A 23,061-nucleotide genomic window follows, 5' to 3' on the forward strand; every position below is an offset into this window, starting at 1 on the left:
AATTTTGCTGGGTTCCCCAAGGGATGGTGCCTTTGGAGGCACTTAAAAAAACAACTTTTTATGCATTTCACTGTGTCTTTGACAACTTGAAATTTGCCTGGCATCAGTAACTGGCACTCTATACATGTTTGTGGTTGGAGTAAATGAACCATAAGACCAGAATTTTGTAAGTCTGTCCAGGAAGTAGCTATTTTTCTTTGCAGGATAGATGGAGCATTGGAGTGTCAATATCCCAAGAGTGAGGAAGCTGAGACGAATCATCAACAGCCAAAATTTCCAGCTGAGTGTCCAGGTCCTGAAGAGGTTTCTGGGCAGCACACCACAGCATCTCCTACATGCAATTGTGTATGCACTCACACATGCATACACACCACATACACACTCAAATATATTATTGGGACTATCTATGAAAATTTTCAAATAAATTGCAAACAATAATTTTTATTATATATTATTAAAATGACAGAAATTTGGTTATCCTTAATATTGCAAAGTCTTCTTAAAATCTGCAACCTAACCAGGCTTCTGGAATATCATGGCTGCAGTTGAAAGTGTGAGAATTAACCATGAGTGTTAACTCCATGCTGGCTCAGGACAGCTGTATGAATCTGCTTTTCTTTCTCTGAATAGAATAATAGGAAGAACATTCAGGAATAAGTAGAATGAGAAGCTACTGCACCTAACAGTGCCGAGTAACCAACAGGTGTTTCAAATGGCTGCCTTTTCTTCAAAGTAGTCAAATTATATTTTTAATAAGATAAACTTGTGCTTATTTATTTAAAAAATACATGGTATCTTATAATAGTGAATGTTTATATGTTTTCCAGATTTTAAGCCATTGAATCCTCCAGACAACCCTCAGAGTAGACACTATTATTACCCCCATTTAACAAAGAAAGAAAGTGAAACATAAGTGTTGTATAAATTGACCAAAATCCCATAGCTAGTAAGTAGCCAGTGTTTTTGGAGTCTTATATTTTAAACTTAGGATGCACTAAGATGATTTTTACTAAACCGTATTCATGACTCTCACTAAATATTTGAAGGGGGACATCTACTCTACCTCTTTACTCTTCTCTGTGTCTATTATTGGCCCACAATTTAATATTTCAGATAGATATATTTTACAGTTTCATCTATCATGAAATAAAAATTTAAAGCCAGCAGTAACCTCAGAGATCATTTCAGTCAATCCATCACTTTTATAGCAGAGGTGAAATGAGTACCTTGGTCATAAACCCAGTTAACAATATGTCCAAAACTTCTGTCTCACAACACTCAGCTCTGTGTTCTTTCTATTCTGCCATGAACCAGCTTCTGCTCGTTAAAAAGATCGCTCAGTTGATTCCATTACTGAGCCCCCTTATATTCCCTTTATGCACTATTTGGATAAAATCAGTTACTTCATCCAAAGATTCCTTTCTTCCCTTGAACATGCTTATATCTTTAGCCGTAACCATAGTAAGCATTATAGTTGGATTCTTCTTTCCCCCAGGGAAAGAATTGCTTTTAGAAGGAAAGGTAGTAAAAAGGAGATATTTTCATTTGAAGTTAGGTTTCCTGAAGCTTCGTGTTATTAAGAAAGCTTCAGGTTATTAGAATGAAAACAGAAAAAAAAAAAAAATGTTCTCTTGCTAACTCCAGAGATTAATGCTGGAGATTAATGCCTGTGAGCTGACTGCAGCTTGAAATTTTTAGCTCCACACATGTATTTGATGAAATTGTCGCATGGCCAATATGTGAGAAGCAAATATTTATTGTCAGAAATAGTCCAGTCTCTCTTGACTTCCTTTAGCTTCCGGCAGCTGGGCAAAATACATTTTCACATTGAATTAAAACAATAATAATGCTTTTTGCCAGATTGTTGTGACTCACATATCATAAGATTGAAAAGAAGGTCATGGCTAGGTGTTTGTCAATACCAATATTTTAAAATTAAGTCATTCTCTGTTCTTTTCCATAAGCAGTTTATATGAGTTGATTCTAGCCAGAGATTAAAATGTTAAATTCAATTCTAATAACATTTTCCTTGGATTTTATATCAAAGTTCATTTCTGAAAATCAAGCATACAATTTGACCTTCTGTAGTTAACTTGTATTTACTATGATTACACATTTTAAGAGCTATGAGCAAAACGTGAAATAAGTATGCATTCTTTGAAAACTTACTAGGGCTTACAGAGAAGGCATGAAAAATGGTAAAATTATGAATAGTTTGGGTAATGGTAAATTCTGAATAGTTTCGATAAAATCAGACTTGTGGCATTTGGATCATGAAGTAGACAAAATAACCCTAAAACACTTCTTTTAGAAACTCCCCTCCATGGTGTGTGGTAAGTGGCAGTTATCTTGGTGTAGAAAATCTATTTTATTAACCCATAGAAAACATTCTGCAGCACTGAACCTTTCAGATCTATTTTATTCGTGACCTTTATCTTCACTAAATTCTTTAGTCTGTGATGTATTTATAGAGGGCACAAAATCTTTTAATATGTCTTCTAATTTTTCTTTCTTCTTCTATGACAGCATCCTTGGGTGAATTATTGTTAAAATAATACTTTGAATAGTAATAATTCTGAAATTGTATTCACACATTAATCATGATGGGTGGGTTATAAGTATATGTATCACCATTTGCAAACATTTATTATCACCATTTGCAAACATTTATTAAACACCCACTGTGATATATTAGCTGAGGTTCACAGATTTTCTGAAATAGGCAATTAAAGTTAAGGAGGGTAAGTAATTCTTGTGCATTCTAGGATTGTTGATAGCTATCCCTGGAGCCGTAATAAAGGTTTTCATGTTCTACACTTACTGTATGCCAATTGCTATTTAAGCGCTTTGCATATGCTAATTTACCTCACAACAACCTGAAGGAGAGACGCTGTTATGCCCATTTAGAGAGGAGGAGAGGAAGGTGATGACAGAGAGATTAAATAACTTTCTCAGAGTGACAGGGCTAGAACATGGCAGGACTGGGGTTTCAAACAGGCAATTGGCCACAGAATCTAGACTCATACCCACTCTACCGTCTTGCATACTCTGTGACCAAAATCAGAACAGTCTGTAGTGTGCACAATTCAAATTCCTGCGAACTTACAAAAAGATGCTATCATTTAACTGAGTTTAAAATATAAATTAAAAAATGAGGCAATCACTTGCATTATGTCCTGAAATTCACAGAAACACCAGATAATAGTTTTTTTTCTGCCAAAGTACTAGTGCCTTTTAAAGCTATATGACTTCAAGTGGCTGGGTGCAGAGACTCATGCCTGTAATCCCAACACTTTGGAAGTCTGAGGCAGGAGGATTGCTTGAGGCCAGGAGGTTGAGGCTGCAGTGAGCCCTGATCATGCCACTGCACTGCAGCCTGGATGACAGAGCTAGACCTTATTTCAAAAACAAAAACAAAAACAAAAATCTGTATGACCACTATGTTCATTAATTTATCCATGCCCACATAACCCTGTGACCCATTAAGAGAGAAGATAGGCTTAAAAATGTAGACTGTAGAGTCTGCACAGCAAGAGAGCCAATCCAACTTCTACCATGCATTAGCTAGATCAGCAGTCCCCAACCTTTTTGGCACCAGGGACTGTTTTTGTGGGGACCCGGCAGGGAACATAGTTTCAGGATGAAACTGTTCCGCCTGAAATCATCAGGCATTAGTTAGATTCTCATAAGGAGTTCACAATCTAGATCCCTCGCATGCATAGTTCACAATTGGGTTCAGCCTCCTATGAGAATCGAATGCCGCCACCGCTGATCTAATAGGAGGCAGAGCTCCGGCAGTAATGCTGGCTCACCTGCCACTCACTTCCTTCTGTGCAGCCCAGTTCCTAACAGGCCACAGACTGGTGCTGCTCCATGGCCCAGGGCTTGGGGATCCCTGATTAGATAACTTGGAGCAAGTAACTTGACCTCACTTAGCCTTAGTTTTCTCCTATGTAAAATATGACAACAGTATGCATCTCATAGGATTAAGTTAACCAACCAATGTGGCAACATTACTTTAATGACTGCTGTGTTCTAAGTACTGGGTCAATGTCAACTGTGGTTGCCGTCAGTATTATCTTCTCATAATCTACTTTACCAAGCTGGCCTGGCATGGATATGAGAACTGCTACAGCGCAGAGTATAAGGTTTCTTTACCCACGAAACACAGCATCATAATGAATGACCCTTATTTGTTCATCTTGAAACTTCCAGAGACTTCATCCAGTTTGTTTTTGTCCCTGTTATTTCTAATAATTGTCTGCCACCTTAGTTGCATGACAATCTAATTTGAAGAGTGATTTCATTTTGAAGGAATCTAGCAGAGTGTGACTCAAATGAGATCTTCCAGAAAGAAAATCCTATTTAATGACTGTGATGTAGAGAAAACTGTTCTGAGCAATCCATAGATGATTCAACACTCTCAGGGTGTGAAAGTAGGACTAAGGTGGCTTTAGCAAGTAATGATTTGAAAGCATCCATCTGTATAATGATGTTTCATAGTTACAGAGCAACCATAAACATGTATTTTGATGGTTTGGTAATGATATAGATACTTACGTTCTTACTGCTTTTAGTGACGGTCAGGTGGGTGAGGGAAACTGTCTAGACATTGTCACCTAGTTTTTAAAAATTGATTTTTCATTATTTTGAAGAAAGCGCTTTTTCTGGACAAACAGTATTTAGCTTCAGAATAGTCTATTCTTTGCTGAGCTTTGTGTATAGAATTTCAAAGAACTTTTGGAGTTTTTGAAGTTTTTCTTATATTGTAGAGTATGTCATTAGAGTGTCAGTCTGTGCAGGCTGCTATAACAAAATACCATAAACAGAAATTCATTTCTCATAGTTTTGGAGACTGGGAAGTCCCAGATAATGGTGCCAGAAAATTTAGTGTCTAGTTGAGGATCTGATTCCTGATTGTTCATAGCTCCTGTAACCTCACATGGCTGAAGAAGCAACAGATCTCTCTAAGTTCTCTTTTATAAGTTTGCTAATATCATTCATGAGGTTCTACTCTCATGACCTAATCACCTTTCAAAGTCCCTACCTCCTAACACCATCACTTTGGGGGCTAGAATTTCAACATACGAATTTGAGGAAGGACATAAAACCATTCAGATCATAGCACAGTTTTAAATTTTTTGGTGAATGTGCCTTAGTTCCCTATTGGCAAAGTACATATCACTCTTCCTGTATAAGTTTAAGAAATATAAAAATGATATTTTTATTAGAACGATATTTGGTTCAAGGGATCTTTATCCACCTAAATGATAAAAGTCTAAAAACAAAATTGTTCTCAATGTATTCTCTTTCTTCATCATTCAAACAAATACTGAGGATGATTACTTAATTTTATAAATATTCCTTGATGTTATCCTCTTTATAGTATTCCTTCTGGCCTAGTTTAGTTGAAGGTTCAGATACTCTTACACGTAGGAACAGATGAGTGTCATAAGTGATGGAAGCAGAATTCCTGGGAAGAAATAGTGAGCAGTGGGATCTTGGAAAATGGGTTGGGATTACCCTCATTGGGGTACAGTCTGTCTCAGCTAAAGAGAATGACTGACCCATACCCAGTGTGGGGACTAAAGAAAAAAAAAATCTGAAAAATGGATGTATGTAGTCCATGGATTGCAAATTTACAACCTTTATTTTACACTCCCATCCCCTTGCTTCTGTACTATGGCAGTGGCTCCTGCCTTCAGCTACACAGGTGTCCAATCCATTCTCTGTATTAACACCAGAGTGGCGTTTCAAAGAGTCCAACAATAATCTCATGCCACCCCCCACCTCTTTTATTTTTTTCTAAGACAATCGATCTCAGCTCACTGCAAGCTCCGCCTCCCGGGTTCACGTCATTCTCCTGCTCAACCTCCCCAGTAGCTGGGACTACAGGCACCCGCCACCACGCCTGGCTAATTTTTTGTATTTTTAGTAGAGACGGGATTTCACCATGATAACCAGGATGGTCTCAAACTCCTGACCTCGTGATCCACCCGCCTCGGCCTCCCAAAGTGCTGGGATTACAGGCGTGAGCCATCGCGCCTGGCCTCACTCCCCTTTTTAAAACAACTTCCACATCACCTAATTGTATACTGCATGAAATACAAAAGTCTAAGTTCTTTACCATGACATATAAGGGACTCTTCTTGGACCCTGCCTCTTCTTTTGTTTTCAGTTTCACTTCTCACCACTGGCCCTCCCTAATACAGCATGCTTTAAAAATACAGAATTGCATGTCTTTGTCCAAGTACGCCACGGTACTGCTGCCCCTGTGCTTGTTCTGTTCGCCTGCAGTTTTACCCTCACTCTGCCCAATTGGGAGACATCATTCAATCCTTACTTAGGTCTTGGTACCACTTTGAAGTCTCTCCTCTCATGCATACTTGCTAGGCTGTACTACATAAGGGCCTCAGAATAGAGTTCTCTTTAAATGCCTTGCATGTATCACATCAGTCCATTCAAGTTTTTATTCCCTATCTGCCCACTTTATTAATTAGCTTCTGTTCTCCTTTAATGTATAGACCTTATCTGAATCTTTTGTGTCTTCTCGGTGTCTGGCAAATAGTCCAGCACATAGTATGCGTTAACCTGTTGCCAACATATATTCCATGTTCTGATATGAAGGTGATAAGAAAGAGAATAATGAATGTTTCATGAACATTTCTTAAAGGGATAGATTTGGGAAGATATGAAAATATTTTATCTCCAAGGCAATGCATTTATTTTATTTTTTGATCCTTTAAGTCATATAAGGGCTATATGTTCTCAGATGTACTTTATTCTAGGAATTTCTAATTTAATGTACTCAAACACAAAGCACTGTTTAGGAAAGCAGGCAAAAGTCCCGTAAATCTCGGTTGTAAGTTGATTTCAGAAAACAGTCATCCGCACAGTGTCACCCAACTGTTGACTGATTAGACTATATCAGGCAGTATCTCCACTGGTTGTGTTTAATGTGCATTTATATGGGGTTGGCTCATGATGCTGTTTGGAGTAATCTTCTCTTTACACTACACCAGGTATACGGTTCATCATTTTTTGACCTGTGTGATTTATGTGTCTGTTTTCCACAGCTTTTGTTTTGGTATCAGAAACCATTAATCCTTCAAAATCCTGCAGTTGTAATGTTAACTGCCAACAGCATTGATTTGCAATTGGCATGAGAGTATGGTTCAACCATTTCATAATAATTCTAATCTATTTTTAAATGATGACCATTGTACCACTAAAATAATCAAATATAGAATTGCCCCTAACTCTTCAACAAAAATATATTCACTCTCTTCTTGGCCTCAGGTTTATTTCCTTAGTTTTACATAAGTTATTTTGTTAAACATAATGTTTAGCAACTCTTAGTTTACCTAGTACTGAAGTATAATTAATAAAGTAATTGTCACTCCTCTGGATTATGTTTTCTGAATTTGTCTAGATATTAATACATAACATATGTTATATATTGTTACATGTGGATGTATTGTGAGGAGAGCCAGCTATGTCTCTTGCTGCTAAACAGCAACACATTTTATTTTTAATTTCCCTGTATGTTTTATAAAGGCAAAATATTAAAGGCTAATTTCAGTGTCATTACAAACTATGTAATTTCACTATGGATTCTCATAGTGACTACTGATACCATAGAAGCCTTCTTAAAAATTACAGGTTTTTAAGACTTCTAGGGTATACACTTCATTCTGTGAATAATTAATAAGAATAGTATAATTCTTAGTATAATATCATAGTATAATTCTTCAGCCTCCATAGAGTCTATAATGGTGATTTTGGCACCATTAAACCTCAAATGAAATATTTCTAAAAATTATGGATAGAGGTATTTGTTTGGATGTGTAGGGGGGAGATGACAATGAAGCAGAAGTTATTGAGAAGGAATGACTGCAAATATGTGGGTCAATCCAAGCATATGTTAGCTTATCTGCTACAACACCTGCACACCTCACTAAAAGAGTTTGCAAAAGGATATCAAGTTGCTTGGAAAAATAATGATCTAACATTTAGCTCATGTGAAAGTAATTCATTTGTCTCACAGGACTTTAGGGAGAAAAGACCACAAGCTGTTTGTGGTTTGCTCACCCCAAAAATCAGGTTTTCTCTAATTTTGAAAATATTCTAGGATTCTGGCTTCACTTAAAAAATTAGGCACTTCCAACTGAAGGCTAAGAGAATTCTTTTTAGAAAAAAAGGTAAAACCTAGGCATTAACTGACTATCATTAAGGAACTTGATGTTTTTCAGGGAATGATGTACCTGGAAGAAAGAAGGCTCGTTCATCGGGATTTGGCAGCCCGTAATGTCTTAGTGAAATCTCCAAACCATGTGAAAATTACAGATTTTGGACTAGCCAGACTCTTGGAAGGAGATGAAAAAGAATACAATGCTGATGGAGGAAAGGTGGATATCTTTTTGAAAGCAATATTGATTGAAAATGTAGTATAATATCCTTTTATGTCCTTATAATTTATTCAAGAAATCAATAAGCCTGAAGCTTAGGAGATTATAAAACCTTGGTTCTACCATTTGCCTTTTCTCCTGCTCAGGGTATGTATATGTGTGTGTATATATTCCATGTACACACACATATATATACCATATATTACCAGCTTCCATTTCTCAAAAGTAGCTAAAATAAGGTGATGTATGTCTGTACCCAGGTGACCTTCATGTTAGGTCCAGTGGTGGGAAGGGGGTGGATACTTAGGGCTTCTAGAAATTAAACTTTAACGCATGGCTGTAGAAATTGTCCCATTGATCTAAAGACCATAGCACTAACTCTTACAGATAACATAGCTTCTCTCTTATAGACCAGAGAGAAGTTTAGGTAGTACAAACAACCCTGAACAGAGCCACTGCCTCGTCTAACTTTTCTGACCCTCTAGTCTCAGCCTCTGCCTGACAACAGCATTCCTGACTCTTTCACCCACTCTATGGTCTCAATCCGTGCCTTAGTACCATGTCTTGTATTTCCTCATTAACCTTCCCTTTAGCTTGCCTTTCTTGGCCAAACTATTAGGACTAGACTTCATATGGAGGTCCCTCTAGCTTCACCTGGTGAAACCTAAGGTCAGGAAGCCCAAATGAAACAAGCAAATGCAATCTTAGCCTATGGTGACCTATAAGCTTACATTAACAAAAAAACTCAGTTATTCTCATGTCATGTAAATATATTTATTATATGCTTTATTTATCATGGGCCATCCAAATATATATTTTAAATATTTTGGAGTGTTAGGTTTCCAAATGCTTAACTTCATCACAAGGCAAAATAACACAAAATTTTTTTAAACTACCCTGTTTTGCCTGTTTGCTACCAAACTGCAGTAGTCTGAGACCACAGCTTTGAAATTCACTATAAGACTGCACAGAAGTTGAAGTCTATAAATCACATGGCTTCACTTGTCTTGAGAACATAAGATTTGAGACATAAGATTTGTCTAAAGCAAGATTCATTACGGCTTTAAATGCTTGCTAACCATTAAGTCTTTATCAAGCTACCTGTGATTTAAACTTACTTCTTTAACACAATGTCCGTAGTCCATAAAGTCTGCTAACTCCTTGCCCATAGGGAAATTACTTTCAATGTGTCTTCTGTTCCCTTTCACTGAATACCATGATTCTGTCATAGAGTTACCTTGGTGTCACCTTGGTGAGCAGCCAACCTCGTGATTTCAAAGGCCTATTTAGTTTTAAGCTTTCAACTGCACAGTAGAAGTGTTTATCTTTATTCCATAGAATCTAATTATATTCCCAGCTATATAATGCTGCCCTTCATAGTTGAAACTCATTCTGCTGGCCCATCAGCAGCAGGATATGTGGGTTGAGTTGTTTTTCTTGTAGTGATGATAGATTTGTGCTGATCCCCTCACATTCTTTTATCTAGTTCCTATTTTGAAAATGGTACATATTTTCAATACTGGCTAACCAAGATGAGAGAGGTCATTTGAAACTGGAAAACAAAGCAAGGCTAACTTTGGATTTCATGATTTTAGGCCTTTTAGTGGCCAAATTATATGAGAGGAGAAGGGAGGGGGCAAGTATAGAAAGAGTCCATTGTACTGGTGGCCCAAAATGTGTCTGAGGGTGAAAAGGGATAACTGAAAATATAACAAATCTCATTTTTTGAGAAAAAACTATAAACACATTTTTAGAAGCATATGTATTAGATGTTTAGATTTGATACTGTAAATCACAATATTTACTAGCAACTTAATTACTGAATGTTAATTAAGAACTATAGAAAGTTATCCCTACTTAATTATTTTTACCTTTAATTGTTTATAAAGCTTTTTAAAAAAATAAGTAAGTACGACCAAGCATGGTGGCTCATGCCTGTAATCCCAGCATTTTGGGAGGTCAAAGCGGGCAGATCACTTGAGCTCAAGAGTTCTAGGCCAGCCTGGGCAACATGATGAAAACCCATCTCTAAAAAAATGCAAAAATTAGCCAGGCATGGTGGCACACCCCTGTGGTCCTGGCTACTCAAAGGCTAAGGTGGGAGGATCACTTGAGCCTGGTAGGCAGAGATTGCAGTGAGCTGAGATTGTGTCATTGCACTCCACCCTGGGTGACAGAGTGAGACCCTATCTCAATAAATAAAAAAAAAAATAAAAAATGAATAAGTATAGTATGTCTTTAGATTATTTTACTTTATGTATTTTATAAATTAACATATATTTATGGTTATAGTTATATCTACACATACACAATTTTAAAAATATGATTAAGTCCAGCCCAGAGATTCACATTTATGAAATACATATAGAAATGAATTTTTAATGTAATTTTAAAACTTTCACTTCTTACTTCTCTACAGATGCCAATTAAATGGATGGCTCTGGAGTGTATACATTACAGGAAATTCACCCATCAGAGTGACGTTTGGAGCTATGGTAAATAAATCTTCTTTGTGAATTAAAGCTTGTAAAGCAAAAATACATATGTTAAAAATTCACGTGAAATATCTTAAGCTAAATTATTTTGTTGTGTTATAAATACCTATTTATAAGCCTAATCTTATAACTCTTTGCTTTCTCAATGAAAAAAAGAACAACAAAATATTCTATTTTATTTTATTTTACTTTAAGTTCTGGGATACACATGCAGAACCTGCAGGTTTGTTGCATAGGTATACATGTGGCATGGTGGTTTGCTGCACCCATCAACCCATCATCTAGGTTTTAAGCCCCACATACATTAGGTATGTGTCCTAATGCTCTCCCTCCCCTCGCCTCCCATCCCCCGCGACAGGCCCCTATGTGTGAGGTTCCCCTCCCTGCGTACATGTGTTCTCATTGAAGAACAACAAAATATTGTAAATAGCATTCCTATCTGCCTTTTTCTGCTTTTTTCTAGTTTATTACAATGTAATATACTAATATCTCTGCTAAGATGTTTTCCATAAGCTTTGGTTTGATAGCAACAGGCCTGATCATTTTGACAGGAAAAATATTCAGCCAATATTGGTTTAGGGACAATTTCACAGAATTTCATGGCGTTAATTTTAAGCAACTTTCAAAAACATAACTCTGAATAAACCAATGTTTGTGTGTTTTTTACATATGAGAATTTTTATGTTCTATAGTAGAAAACAGATTATTGTCATAACAAAGAAAAATTACTGACAGCAGTAAGTTAGAGCAATGAACATGGTAAAAAGAGAAGACTGCTAATTACAACATTAATTTTAATTTACAAAGTACTTGTGGAGTAACAGAAATGTTACAGAGTGAATAATATGAACTGGAAAAGAGTGATATCTATAATTAGAACATTTATTTTATTGTGCTTAGTTGTTAAGATGAGCTATTTAGCATCTGTCTGGCTACTTAAATGTAAGTCCGGTATTACTAAGAAGGAGTCAATATATTTCTAACTTTAAACATATCATATAAAATTGGCATTTCTTGCAAATAAAAAAGCCTAACACCCACTTAAATAAAGGGTGGTAGTGAGATTTAAACGCATGGTACAATTTATTTTACTCAAACTTCAGCTTAAAAAAAGTTTTACCTTTTTTTGCATTGTTGGAAAAAAAGATACAAACCATTCAATCACTTCGAACTTACAACTCTTATTTGTCAATGCTTGACAAAACTTACTTCCTAAACTATTGTAAGAAGTGTATAGAAAAACATCTATTACATGTATTCTATGATAAATTTATATATTATATGACACAGATTAACATGTAGATTAGCATTTATATGTTACATGATATTAGACAGGTTTATAGAATATATATTATGTCAGATTTATATATTATATATCATATAGTATATTTTACTATATATATATATACTGTTTTCTTTTTCTTCTTTTTCTACTTATAATTCACTGAATCAAATGTGGCAATCTCCTGAAAGCAAATTTAAATTAGCTCAAAATATATGTAAAGTTGGCAGAACAGTCATATTTTTAATAGTAAAATTTGTCTTTTGGGGAAAATCTTGTTACTCAGGCTGTAACATTTTTCTTCATGTTGAGTTGCAAAATCCCAGGAAGTGTTCATCAAAAATAAATAAATAGATAGGTAGTACTCTGTTTTGAAACACAGCCCAGGTCATCAACCCATATTCATAAGACACTGAAAAATTTTTATGATATATCATAGTTGATTGCAAAAGGCATAAAAGGCAGAGAAAGTTGCATAACTTTGTTTACAGTGCAACTTTATGGAAGATTCTCACTAGGTGCATTTTTATTTTTACAAAAATAAGCATCGGCTGTGATCTACATCTTAAGATAAAGGAATTGCAAGTAAAATTTGAGGTTGTTTTATTTTAGCTTTCCTGATATTGTTCTTTTGCATGAAACCATCCTTTTCTAACTTTATCTATCTTGTCGTCACCTTTACAAGAATATAATTGGATTATTATCAGAAGTAGAGTTTTTTATATTTTGACTTTTGTTTTTGTATTTATATGTTTCTGTTTACTATATTTTCTATTATTTTGATTTACAGTTGCTTTGTATCTTGCTTATGTTGGGAGTTCTGATAGAGATGTGAGAGTATCTACTCTATCTTTTATAACTGCCTATCTAAGTTAACAAAATGTTCTCCTTAAATATATATTCTAGGCCCAGCATGGTGTCTCGTGCTTCTAATCCTAGCATTTAGGGAGGCCGACGTGGGCAGATGCCTCAAACCCAGGAGCTTGAGACCAGCCTGGGCAACATGCTGAAACCCTTTATCTACTAAAAAATACAAAAATCAGCCAGGCATGGTGGCTCATGTCTGTAGTCCCAGCTACTCAAGAAGCTGAGGTGAAAAGATCATGTGAGCCTGGGGAGGTTGAGGGTGCAGTGAGCTGTGATCATGCCTCTTCACTCCATTCTGGGTGACAGATTGAGACCCTGTCTAAAATATAAAATATATCATTCTAAAATATAAAAAAATTCTAAAATATAAAATATTCTAAATATAAAATATATATATATATTCTGTAAGTATGACTATCTAAACAGTCATCCACTTAACTTGTTGCAGCTCACCTCAGAGAAAATTTTTATGATATATTTTAGGAACTACTCCTTAATATACAAACTTAAAGATGTAATAACAATCAGTCAATTAAATTATCACTAGGTGCATGTTAAAAATATACCCAAAATCCTAAGATGTAAATATTAACCAAAAAAAAAATCAGGTAATAGTTAATATTCTATTATAAAGAATAATTTTAAATTCAACATAGGTTTATATTTTAAGCTTTGTATTTTTGTTATCAGTCAATGATAACTGTTATAAACTAAAAAGGACTTCAGCCTGAGTAAATAATTCATTACAGATGGCAGTAGGAAAGAAAACATAGCTCTAATTAATGGATTTTATATTGAAAGATGACTGTATATGTACATTAATCAAAATTCACTTTGTAATATTTTTGTGCCCAGCTAGCCATTTCTGAACTCAAAAATCTTTACCCTTAAGAAAATATTATTTTAAACTATATGATCATTATATCACAAAAATGATATTTAGTGTATATATTATTGCTGAAATCAGAACCATCATTATCATCAAAACTGGCTATTTGCATGCTAACATTTAGTGTATTTGCTTTTGCAGAGAAAATCAATGTCTCAGTGATTCAAGAAAGCCATTTTATTACCTAAAGAATAAACTACTTTTTATCCCCTTCACAATTTTGTTGATGCCTACTTCACATGTACTATACGTTACATATGGAACATTCCTCACTCAGGCTCTCATATTTACTAAAGAAGTATGTCTGTTTTATTCAACTGTTTTCTTTGTGTAAGGTAGAGAGAGTCACAATTCTTTATTGTAACATGAGGTAATTATTCTGGAAGCCTTTAATAGCAAAGATGCTAATCTTAAAGTTAGTCAATATCTTATTTTACTGGCAATCATATTTATTGTTACTGAATACATATGTATGTATAGTAAATGAATTGTTTTATGGACTGCAACATGGTATAGTGAAATATAACTTGGATCAGCAAACATTAGTATTACCTACAGGCAGAAATGGGAAACAGATTATATATGCTGATATCCACTGTAAATTGTCTCTTCTATCCATTAGAAATTCCAAGACAATAATAAGAAAATTGAATTCCCCCGCAAAGATTTTGACATTGGGGTTCTCATAATGGATACAGGAATTTGTGGAGCTTTTTTTTTATTTACATTGATTGGTGTTTTGATTGACCTATAAGGAGTATTCTTTTACCAGTGGTATATTGCTGGTTTGTTCAAAATATGTTGTTAATATGCTTAAGTAAGAATTTTTTCTCCAATATAGGAGTTACTATATGGGAACTGATGACCTTTGGAGGAAAACCCTATGATGGAATTCCAACGCGAGAAATCCCTGATTTATTAGAGAAAGGAGAACGTTTGCCTCAGCCTCCCATCTGCACAATCGACGTTTACATGGTCATGGTCAAATGTAAGATTGCAAAATAATGTTATCATCACCATCATCATTCTTAGCAAAGTAATAGCACAGATTACTCAATCTGTATAACATTTCTCTGTATTGAAAAATACAACAGTTCAAAAACAATTATGAAGGGAACACGTAGACGCCTCTTTGTTGTGACTGTTATTAATATAAAGGAATATTCTTCCATGCTATGAAGTCAAAATTATGACTCTTTTACTCTCATAATCTCCATGACAGTCAAATTGCCTGTCATAAAGAGAGGTAATTAGTCACAATAATGTTCTTAGTAACATTACTAACAGGAATGTTAGTAATAACATTAGTGACCTTTATGGGAAAATATCAGGCTACATAAATGATATAAACATGAAGGAAAAAAAACTGGAAACTGATAGTTTTAAAAATTAATTTAATAGAAATGGGTCTAGAGCAAATTAGCAGGACAAGGTGGGAAGTGGGAAGAAATGAATCTATAGTGAGCTAAAAAGATTATAAATGTTTACTTTTCTCAATTCGATCATTTGTTTACATCAAACTCTTACTTTTCTTTTTTCTTCCTATGCCCCAGACACATATGTATTATAAATGTGTTTTTGAAGCACAGGCCCTTAATTTAAATAGAATTAAGGAAGTCTCTGGAGTTTCTGGCTTAATTTAAGTGAGATTAACATGTAGCAATTTCTCTTGTATAATCTAAGGTTTTCCCCTTCTGATTTACACCGGGTTAGCAAAGAAACAAACTTGTGAAGGTGAATAAGCATCTTATTAATAAGAGACTTTGGACCCCGGTCTACTCAGATTTATATTCATGACATGTGTGATACATTCTGACAGTGAGGGAGGAAATAAAAAATGTTCTTTGCAGTTCAGGTCAGCATGCCCTTTTCACTAAGCATAGTTCTATTTACTCAATATTTAGTTGGAGAGAAACCGATACCCCAACTGTGGTTAACCTTTTTTGGCTTCAATAGTTTCAGAAACACCTATTTTCTCATTAGCATCTTGGCATTAGCAAGCATTTTTTCAAGTGAATACATATAGAATACAGAGCATTTGAGCTTTGTTTGGAGAGGAAAAAAGCAGATGACATTAATGATACATAAAATAACACCCAAAAAATTCCCAGAAAAGGAAGGAAAAAGCTTTACAGCCTTATTCTATTAAATATTGTTTGGTAGATATCTATGGAAGAAAGTTTAAAAACATACATGTCTTATATAATCTAATCCTATAACTAGCATAGGAAATGATTGAAATTCATTAGAATTTAGCTCTGATGAAATTATATAAAACCAAGAAAACACTTTCTCTAATAGAGAACTTTACCTTTCTTTTGGAGTTTTAATACCTAACAAGAGGATAATTTGGCAAGAAAATCAAGGAAAGCTTGGTACTTTTATTCTTGTCATCTCATTAGCTAAACAGAGCCTGTAGAGATAAGGTCTACTTTATTTAGACTCCCAGCTAAATAATAATACATACCTTGAAAATTGCTGATAGTATGTTTATGCTGGACAAGCTAGTACTAAGATAAGCTAATGTCTATTGCTGAATAGGCATTACCAATCACTTTGCGTTAGTTTTTTTTTTTTTTTTTTTTTGTCCACCAGGACAAATGTAGCACAAGACAGTTGCTTTTAATTCCTCTTTTCCCCTTTGTGCCAGTGTAAGCATTGTAACCAAATCTTTTCTCCCATGTCACTCCTAATACGAAACAATAGCTTATATTGCAGTCACCTCATCTATACCCATCAGAGAAAAAAAAAATCTTTTGACAGTACATTACATTTAGTTACGAATATCAACAAAGAGACTGATAAAGCCTTACCAATTGAGTTGCTTCTTTTACTAGCTTTCTTTCTTTTTCAGATCATTATGATTAAAACAACATTTTTCAAACTTTTGCTCATATTTTCACAAAATTTAAATTTCAACTCCTTTTAATTATGGATATAGTGACATTTTCACTGTGTAAATTTCCAGGTTGGATGATTGATGCTGACAGTAGACCTAAATTTAAGGAACTGGCTGCTGAGTTTTCAAGGATGGCTCGAGACCCTCAAAGATACCTAGTTATTCAGGTTAGTACTTTTGACTTATGCGTTTAAGACTAGACTGATGGCAAACTCACTGCAAAATGAGTAATACCGGGACTTTGGAACTGTGGGAATGACCACTAACATGCTGATTAATTAAGCAGATTATCATGTGAAATGACTTACTTATGGAAAAGAGCTTTTTTACTTCATGTCAGATCCACCTTTTAGCACCTTCCCTTAGTATTCAAGTGGCTCTGCTATTGAACAGATAATTATGATTATACATATACATGAAAAGGTCTTGATCCTCAGACACTTATTTTAGCACCTTGATTTTATTAACATTATGTATAAGTCATGTTCATTAGTACTATTTTCATTTTTCAGAACAAAAGGAAGACAGATTATTGTTTTAATCTTGCCCATGCTTGAAGACAGAGAATCAAAAGTTTCAGTATATTAATATTTAATTTACCCAAAAATATTTTAAAAGATGTTTTGTTTTATTTGGAGGGATAGGCAGTATCCAAGCAATAACTCAATTCAAATGAATTGATGCACATTTGAATCAACCAACCAGCCAAAGGAATATGTTTTATTTAACACTAGAAAAATAGACTGGATAATTAAAAAATAATAATATATTTCTCTATGATTATTTTCACCTAAACTATAAACAAATGGGCCTTGGACTAGAGTGAATTATGTTTCCTGAGTAAAACAAGGTAGCCTTTATTTACATATCAATAGGCTGACATAAAGATGAAAGCTAGCTTTTAGAAGATACTTATTTCATTTTTTTTCCCCAAAATTAGTTTTCATGAACTGAAACTGTTTCCAAAATTCATGTAACTTTAAAAATACAGGAAAAATATTTAAGGTGAGGTGAGGAAGAGCATAACAAAGGTTTTGGTGTCTTTCTCGTACTCCTTTAGTCTATTTGCCACTTGCACTATGAGTTTTGAATGTCACTACTTTGAAAATGTAGCCAGTATGCTATAGAATAACGTATAGACCCTATGGTCCTGATAATCCTACAGCATCAAACCAACCAAATAAACATTGATAAATCGATCACATTTTATTGTTTATTCTTAAAGTTGCAAGCCATACACGATCTGGGCAATGAACAATTATTTTCAGACCTGAAATTGATTTTACCTCCCAAATATCATCTTTTGATTTTGCTTTATTATTCTCTAATGGTATTTATCATATTCTCCTTGTATAAAGTGTGTTTACCTGGCCCTATCATTTCTAAGCACGTGATAGGTTTCTTAATGGCTGGTGGTCGTGCTAAAGACTTGATTTTTTTTGTTTTTTTTTTTAATATGTGTATGAATTTTTCAACCATTTGTTATGATATTACATAAATTTATTGCAGAGACTACATATTTAAGAAAGAAAGAAAGAATCATATTTGTGTCTGATGGGCAATCTTTTAGGGTGATGATCGTATGAAGCTTCCCAGTCCAAATGACAGCAAGTTCTTTCAGAATCTCTTGGATGAAGAGGATTTGGAAGATATGATGGATGCTGAGGAGTACTTGGTCCCTCAGGCTTTCAACATCCCACCTCCCATCTATACTTCCAGAGCAAGAATTGACTCGAATAGGGTAAGAAGGAATTATATACACATACCATATTATTTCTGAGATATAAAATCAAGTAAATAGGTTATAAGCACTAACATTTCAAAATAATTATATAGCTCTAATCAATGTGATGCCTAGATTAAGATTAAAAATATACCATACCCACAAAAGATGTGCCAATCTTGCTATATGTAGTTAATTTTGGAAGACAAGCATGGACAATACAACATGTACTCTGAAATACCTTCAAGATTTTAGAAGAAAAACATTTTCCTCATCTTAATTTATTTAAAACAAATCTTTAAAAAACAATTCCAACTAATAGAACTATATGTGTATATAAATAAATGAAAATTCCTATGAAGTAGGCTTTCTACTTTTCTTAAAAAGATATTATGATTTATTAGTCAAGAAGTAATACAAGTATAAATCTCTTTCACTCCTTTTAATCATATCGAAAAGGCTGCTAAGTAGATTTTTTTTTTTAATTATACTTTAAGTTCTAGGGTACATGTGTACAATGTGCAGGTTTGCTACATATGTATACATGAGCCATGTTGGTGTGCTGCAGCCATTAACTCGTCATTTACATTAGGTATATCTCCCACTGCTATCCCTCCCCTGCCCCCCACAATAGGACCCGGTGTGTGATGTTCCCCTTCCTGTGTCCAAGTGATCTCATTGTTCAGTTCCCACCTATGAGTGAGAACATGTGGTATTTGGTTTTCTGTTCTTGCAATAGTTTGCTGAGAATGATGGTATCCAGCTGCATCCATGTCCCTACAAAGGACACAAACTCATCCTTTTTTATGGCTGCATAGTATTCTATGGCATATATGTGCCACATTTTCTTAATCCAGTCTGTCACTGATGGACATTTGGGTTGATTCCAAGTCTTTGCTATTGTGAATAGTGGCGCAATAAACATACGTGTGCATGTGTCTTTGTAGTAGAATAATTTATAATCCTTTGGGTATATACCCAGTAATGGGATGGCTGGGTCATATGGTACATCTAGTTCTAGATCCTTGAGGAATCGCCATACTGTTTTCCATAATGGTTGAACTAGTTTACAGTCCCACCAACAGTGTAAAAGTGTTCCTCTTTCTCCACATCTTCTTCAGCACCTGTTGTTTCCTGATTTTTTAATGATTGCCATTCTAACTGAGGTGAGACAGTATCTCATTGTGGTTTTGATTTGCATTTCTCTGATGGCGAGTGATGATGAGCATTTTTTCATGTGTCTGTTGGCTGTATGAATGTCTTCTTTTGAGAAGTGTCTGTTCATATCCCTTGCCCATTTTTTGATGGGGTTGTTTTTTAGTTCTTTGTAGGTTCTGGATATTAGCCCTTTGTAAGATGAGTAGATTGCAAAAATTTTCTCCCATTCTGTAGGTTGCCTGTTCCCTCTGATGGTAGTTTCTTTTGCTGTGCAGAAGCTCTTTAGTTTAATGAGATCCCATTTGTCAATTTTGGCTTTTGTTGCTGCGTTCCTTTGGAGGGGGAGATGTGCTTTGATGTTTTGAATTTCCAGCTTTTCTGCACTGCTTTTTTCCCATCTTTGTGGTTTTATCTGCCTTTGGTCTTTGATGATAGTGATGGGGTTTTGGTGTGGGTGTCCTTTCTGTTTGTTAGTTTTCCTTCTAACAGTCAGGACCCTCAGCTGTAAGTCTGTTGCAGTTTGCTTGAGGTCCACTCCAGACCCTGTTTGCCTGGGTATCAGCAGCGGAGGCTGCAGAAGATAGAATATTGCTGAACAGCAATTGTTGCTGTCTGATTCTTGCTCTGGAAGGGTGTATCCCGCCATGTGAGGTGTCAGTCTGCACCTAGTGGGGGATGTCTCCCAGTTAGGCTACTCAGGGGTTAGGGACCCCCTTGAGCAGGCAGTCTGTCTGTCCTCAGATCTCAACCTCCATGGTGGGAGATTCACGGCTCTCTTCAAAGCTGTCAGACAGGGGCGTTTACCTCTGCGGAGGTTTCTGCCGCTTCTTGTTTAGCTATGACCTGTCCCCAGAGGAGGAGTCTACAGAAGCAGGCCGGCCTCCTTGAGCTGTGGTGGTGCCCCTCCCCCAGCCTTGCAGTTAGATCTCAGACTGCTGTGCTAGCAATGAGGGTGGCTCCGTGGGTGTGGGACCCTCTGGGCCAGGTGTGGGATATAATCTCCTGGTGTGCCCTTTGCTAAGACCCTTGGTAAAGTGCAGTATTAGGGTGGCAGTTACCCGATTTTCCAGGTGTTGTGTGTCTCAGTTTCCTTTGGCTAGGGAAAGGAATTCCCTTCCCCCTTGGGCTTCCCAGGTGAGGAGATGCCTCCCCCTGCTTCAGCTCTCGCTGGGCGGGCTGCACCCGTGGACCAGCGCCAACTGTCCAACACAACCCAGTGAGATGAACCCGGGACATCAGTCGAAAATGCAGAAGTCACCCGTCTTCTGTGTCACTCACGCTAGGAGCTGGAGGCTGGAGCTGTTCCTATTCGGCCATCCTGGGCATGACCCCATAGATTTTCATTTCTAAGAAGTAGATTTAAGTTTAGAAAGATGTTTCTGAAAAGAATTTACATTTCATTTTAAATGTTAAACCTACTCTATCTGAATTCCATTCTTTCTTTGAAAGCTGTCAAATCCATGCATTTGTTTATTTTTATAAATTCATTCCTCATTCATTCACAATATATATTGAGTACCACTGTATGTGAAGCATTAATATACACTTAAGACTCAAAGAATTTTGACACAACTTCTGCTTTCAAGAAGTGACCACCTTAATCAAAGAATCGTACAGATATAGGGACTGAATAATAAGTGCTGTAATCCAGTATTCACTGACCATTACGGAGCATGAAGAACTAGTAAATTTATGTCTGTAATCAATTTCTTCCATTGATAAGATATAAACATGATGCTTAATTTTTTCTAGAAGATAATTTTCTCTTAATTTCCTTCTTTATCTAAGAACAGTATCATAGCTAGTAGAACAAACAGCATCCAATTTCTCTTGACCATAGCCATAAGAACATTTTCAACTTGCTGCTCATTATCTAACATAATTTGTTTTATTTCATATTGACAGTAATAATTAAGTAATAATCCCCTGGTGTTTACTATTCAACACATATATGTTAACCTCCTTAATCCTTAAACAAACTTCATGAGGTTCTATTATTATCATCCCCTTCTTTCAAATGAAGAAACTTGCCACAGAGATGTCAGCTGATATGACTGGTGTCACACACCTAGTCAGTGGAAGAGAGGAATAATGTAAGCTAGATATCTGCCTACTACACTGTAGTTTTGCTTCAAAGTTACTGAAGCATGTTATTTCCATGATGTGATTAGATTTCCATGATGTGATTAGAGTCTGGGACTTGTCTTGTTTGGGAAATTCCCCAGGTGGTTTTCTTATAAGATGCATCTCAAATCTGCCCTACACGTTTTACTCATCTACCTCCATTTAGAAGATCTGATATGGAAAGAGATAAAGAGAGAGACCTCAATTAATTTTTCTTTTCTATTAAAAATATATTATTATAGTACAAACTGAAAACTTTATCACATGCCCAATGGGGATAGATAACTAAAAGTTTTAAAAATTAGATCAATGGATAGGTAATGAACAATCAGTCTTTGTGAGAGGGAAGAAAGCGGTTAAGGTGTATAAAGGAGGCTCTCTGTACACTTTGCAAAATGATCAAATTATATACCCTGCTATTTATAATTTTAAGTGACAAATTCATTACTTCTGGTTACAACAATGAAATTAAAAAGAAATGGTTTCTCTTTCTTAACTTGTAATCCTATACATCTTTTTCTTTTTGTAAGAATTCTTACATTTCAACATTTTGTTCATTTTAATTTATAATTCTCAATGCAAGAAATTCTTAATAAAGGTTTGCGCTAACTAGATGGAATTATTGAGACAAAATATAAATCACCCGAGGACTTATTTGACCTTTAGTCATCATTTCTTATTCCACATTATAAAACAATATTACCTGTAGATCTCTTTTTACTTTTTCAGTCCTTGGAAAAGAAATTGTGCTTAAATATCATGTTATGTTCAGGCAGTTAGAAAGCTTTATTTGTCATCTATATTGTCCTAATGGTTTTCAGTCTGGCTTTACATAACTTTTACAGAAATTTCTAATATGTGCAAATGCCATGTTCCTCCTTTCTTTCCTACATGGCTAAATTAGAAAATAAATTACTTCCATTTTAAGTTCGGTGGCTAAATAACGTGCTAAGGGAACATCTTAAAGGTGAATTTTGATCAAATGTTCCTTAAGCATATATGATAGACTTTGAAACAACAACAACAAAAATGCAGCTTGAAAATATAAGCTCCACTGCACATAAATTAAGAAACTTTAGGTAATGTTCTGAATATCTCTATTACTTTGTTTCCTCATTTTCTAAATGCAGTAGTGCCTATCTTATATGAGTGTTAGGCAATTAACTTTAAAAAATTGCAGAGTATTTATAATGCCAGGTAAATAAATTTTATTACT

General features: G+C 35.2%; 1 protein-coding gene across 1 annotated transcript in view; it reads left to right on the plus strand.

The window, feature by feature from the left end:
• The window catches only part of ERBB4 (erb-b2 receptor tyrosine kinase 4), a 1,169,376-nt gene that overhangs the window by 1,113,575 nt on the left and 32,740 nt on the right, over positions 1-23,061 (plus strand). The window contains exons 20-24 of the mRNA XM_011932361.1: positions 8,253-8,408; positions 10,828-10,903; positions 14,783-14,929; positions 16,910-17,007; positions 18,411-18,581. Of these exons, the coding sequence (XP_011787751.1) occupies positions 8,253-8,408; positions 10,828-10,903; positions 14,783-14,929; positions 16,910-17,007; positions 18,411-18,581 (648 nt within the window). The remainder of the gene's footprint in view (positions 1-8,252; positions 8,409-10,827; positions 10,904-14,782; positions 14,930-16,909; positions 17,008-18,410; positions 18,582-23,061) is intronic.

This window comes from Colobus angolensis, unplaced genomic scaffold (assembly GCF_000951035.1).
Source record: "Colobus angolensis palliatus isolate OR3802 unplaced genomic scaffold, Cang.pa_1.0 Scaffold95, whole genome shotgun sequence".
In the NCBI taxonomy this organism is placed as follows: Eukaryota; Metazoa; Chordata; class Mammalia; order Primates; family Cercopithecidae; genus Colobus; species Colobus angolensis.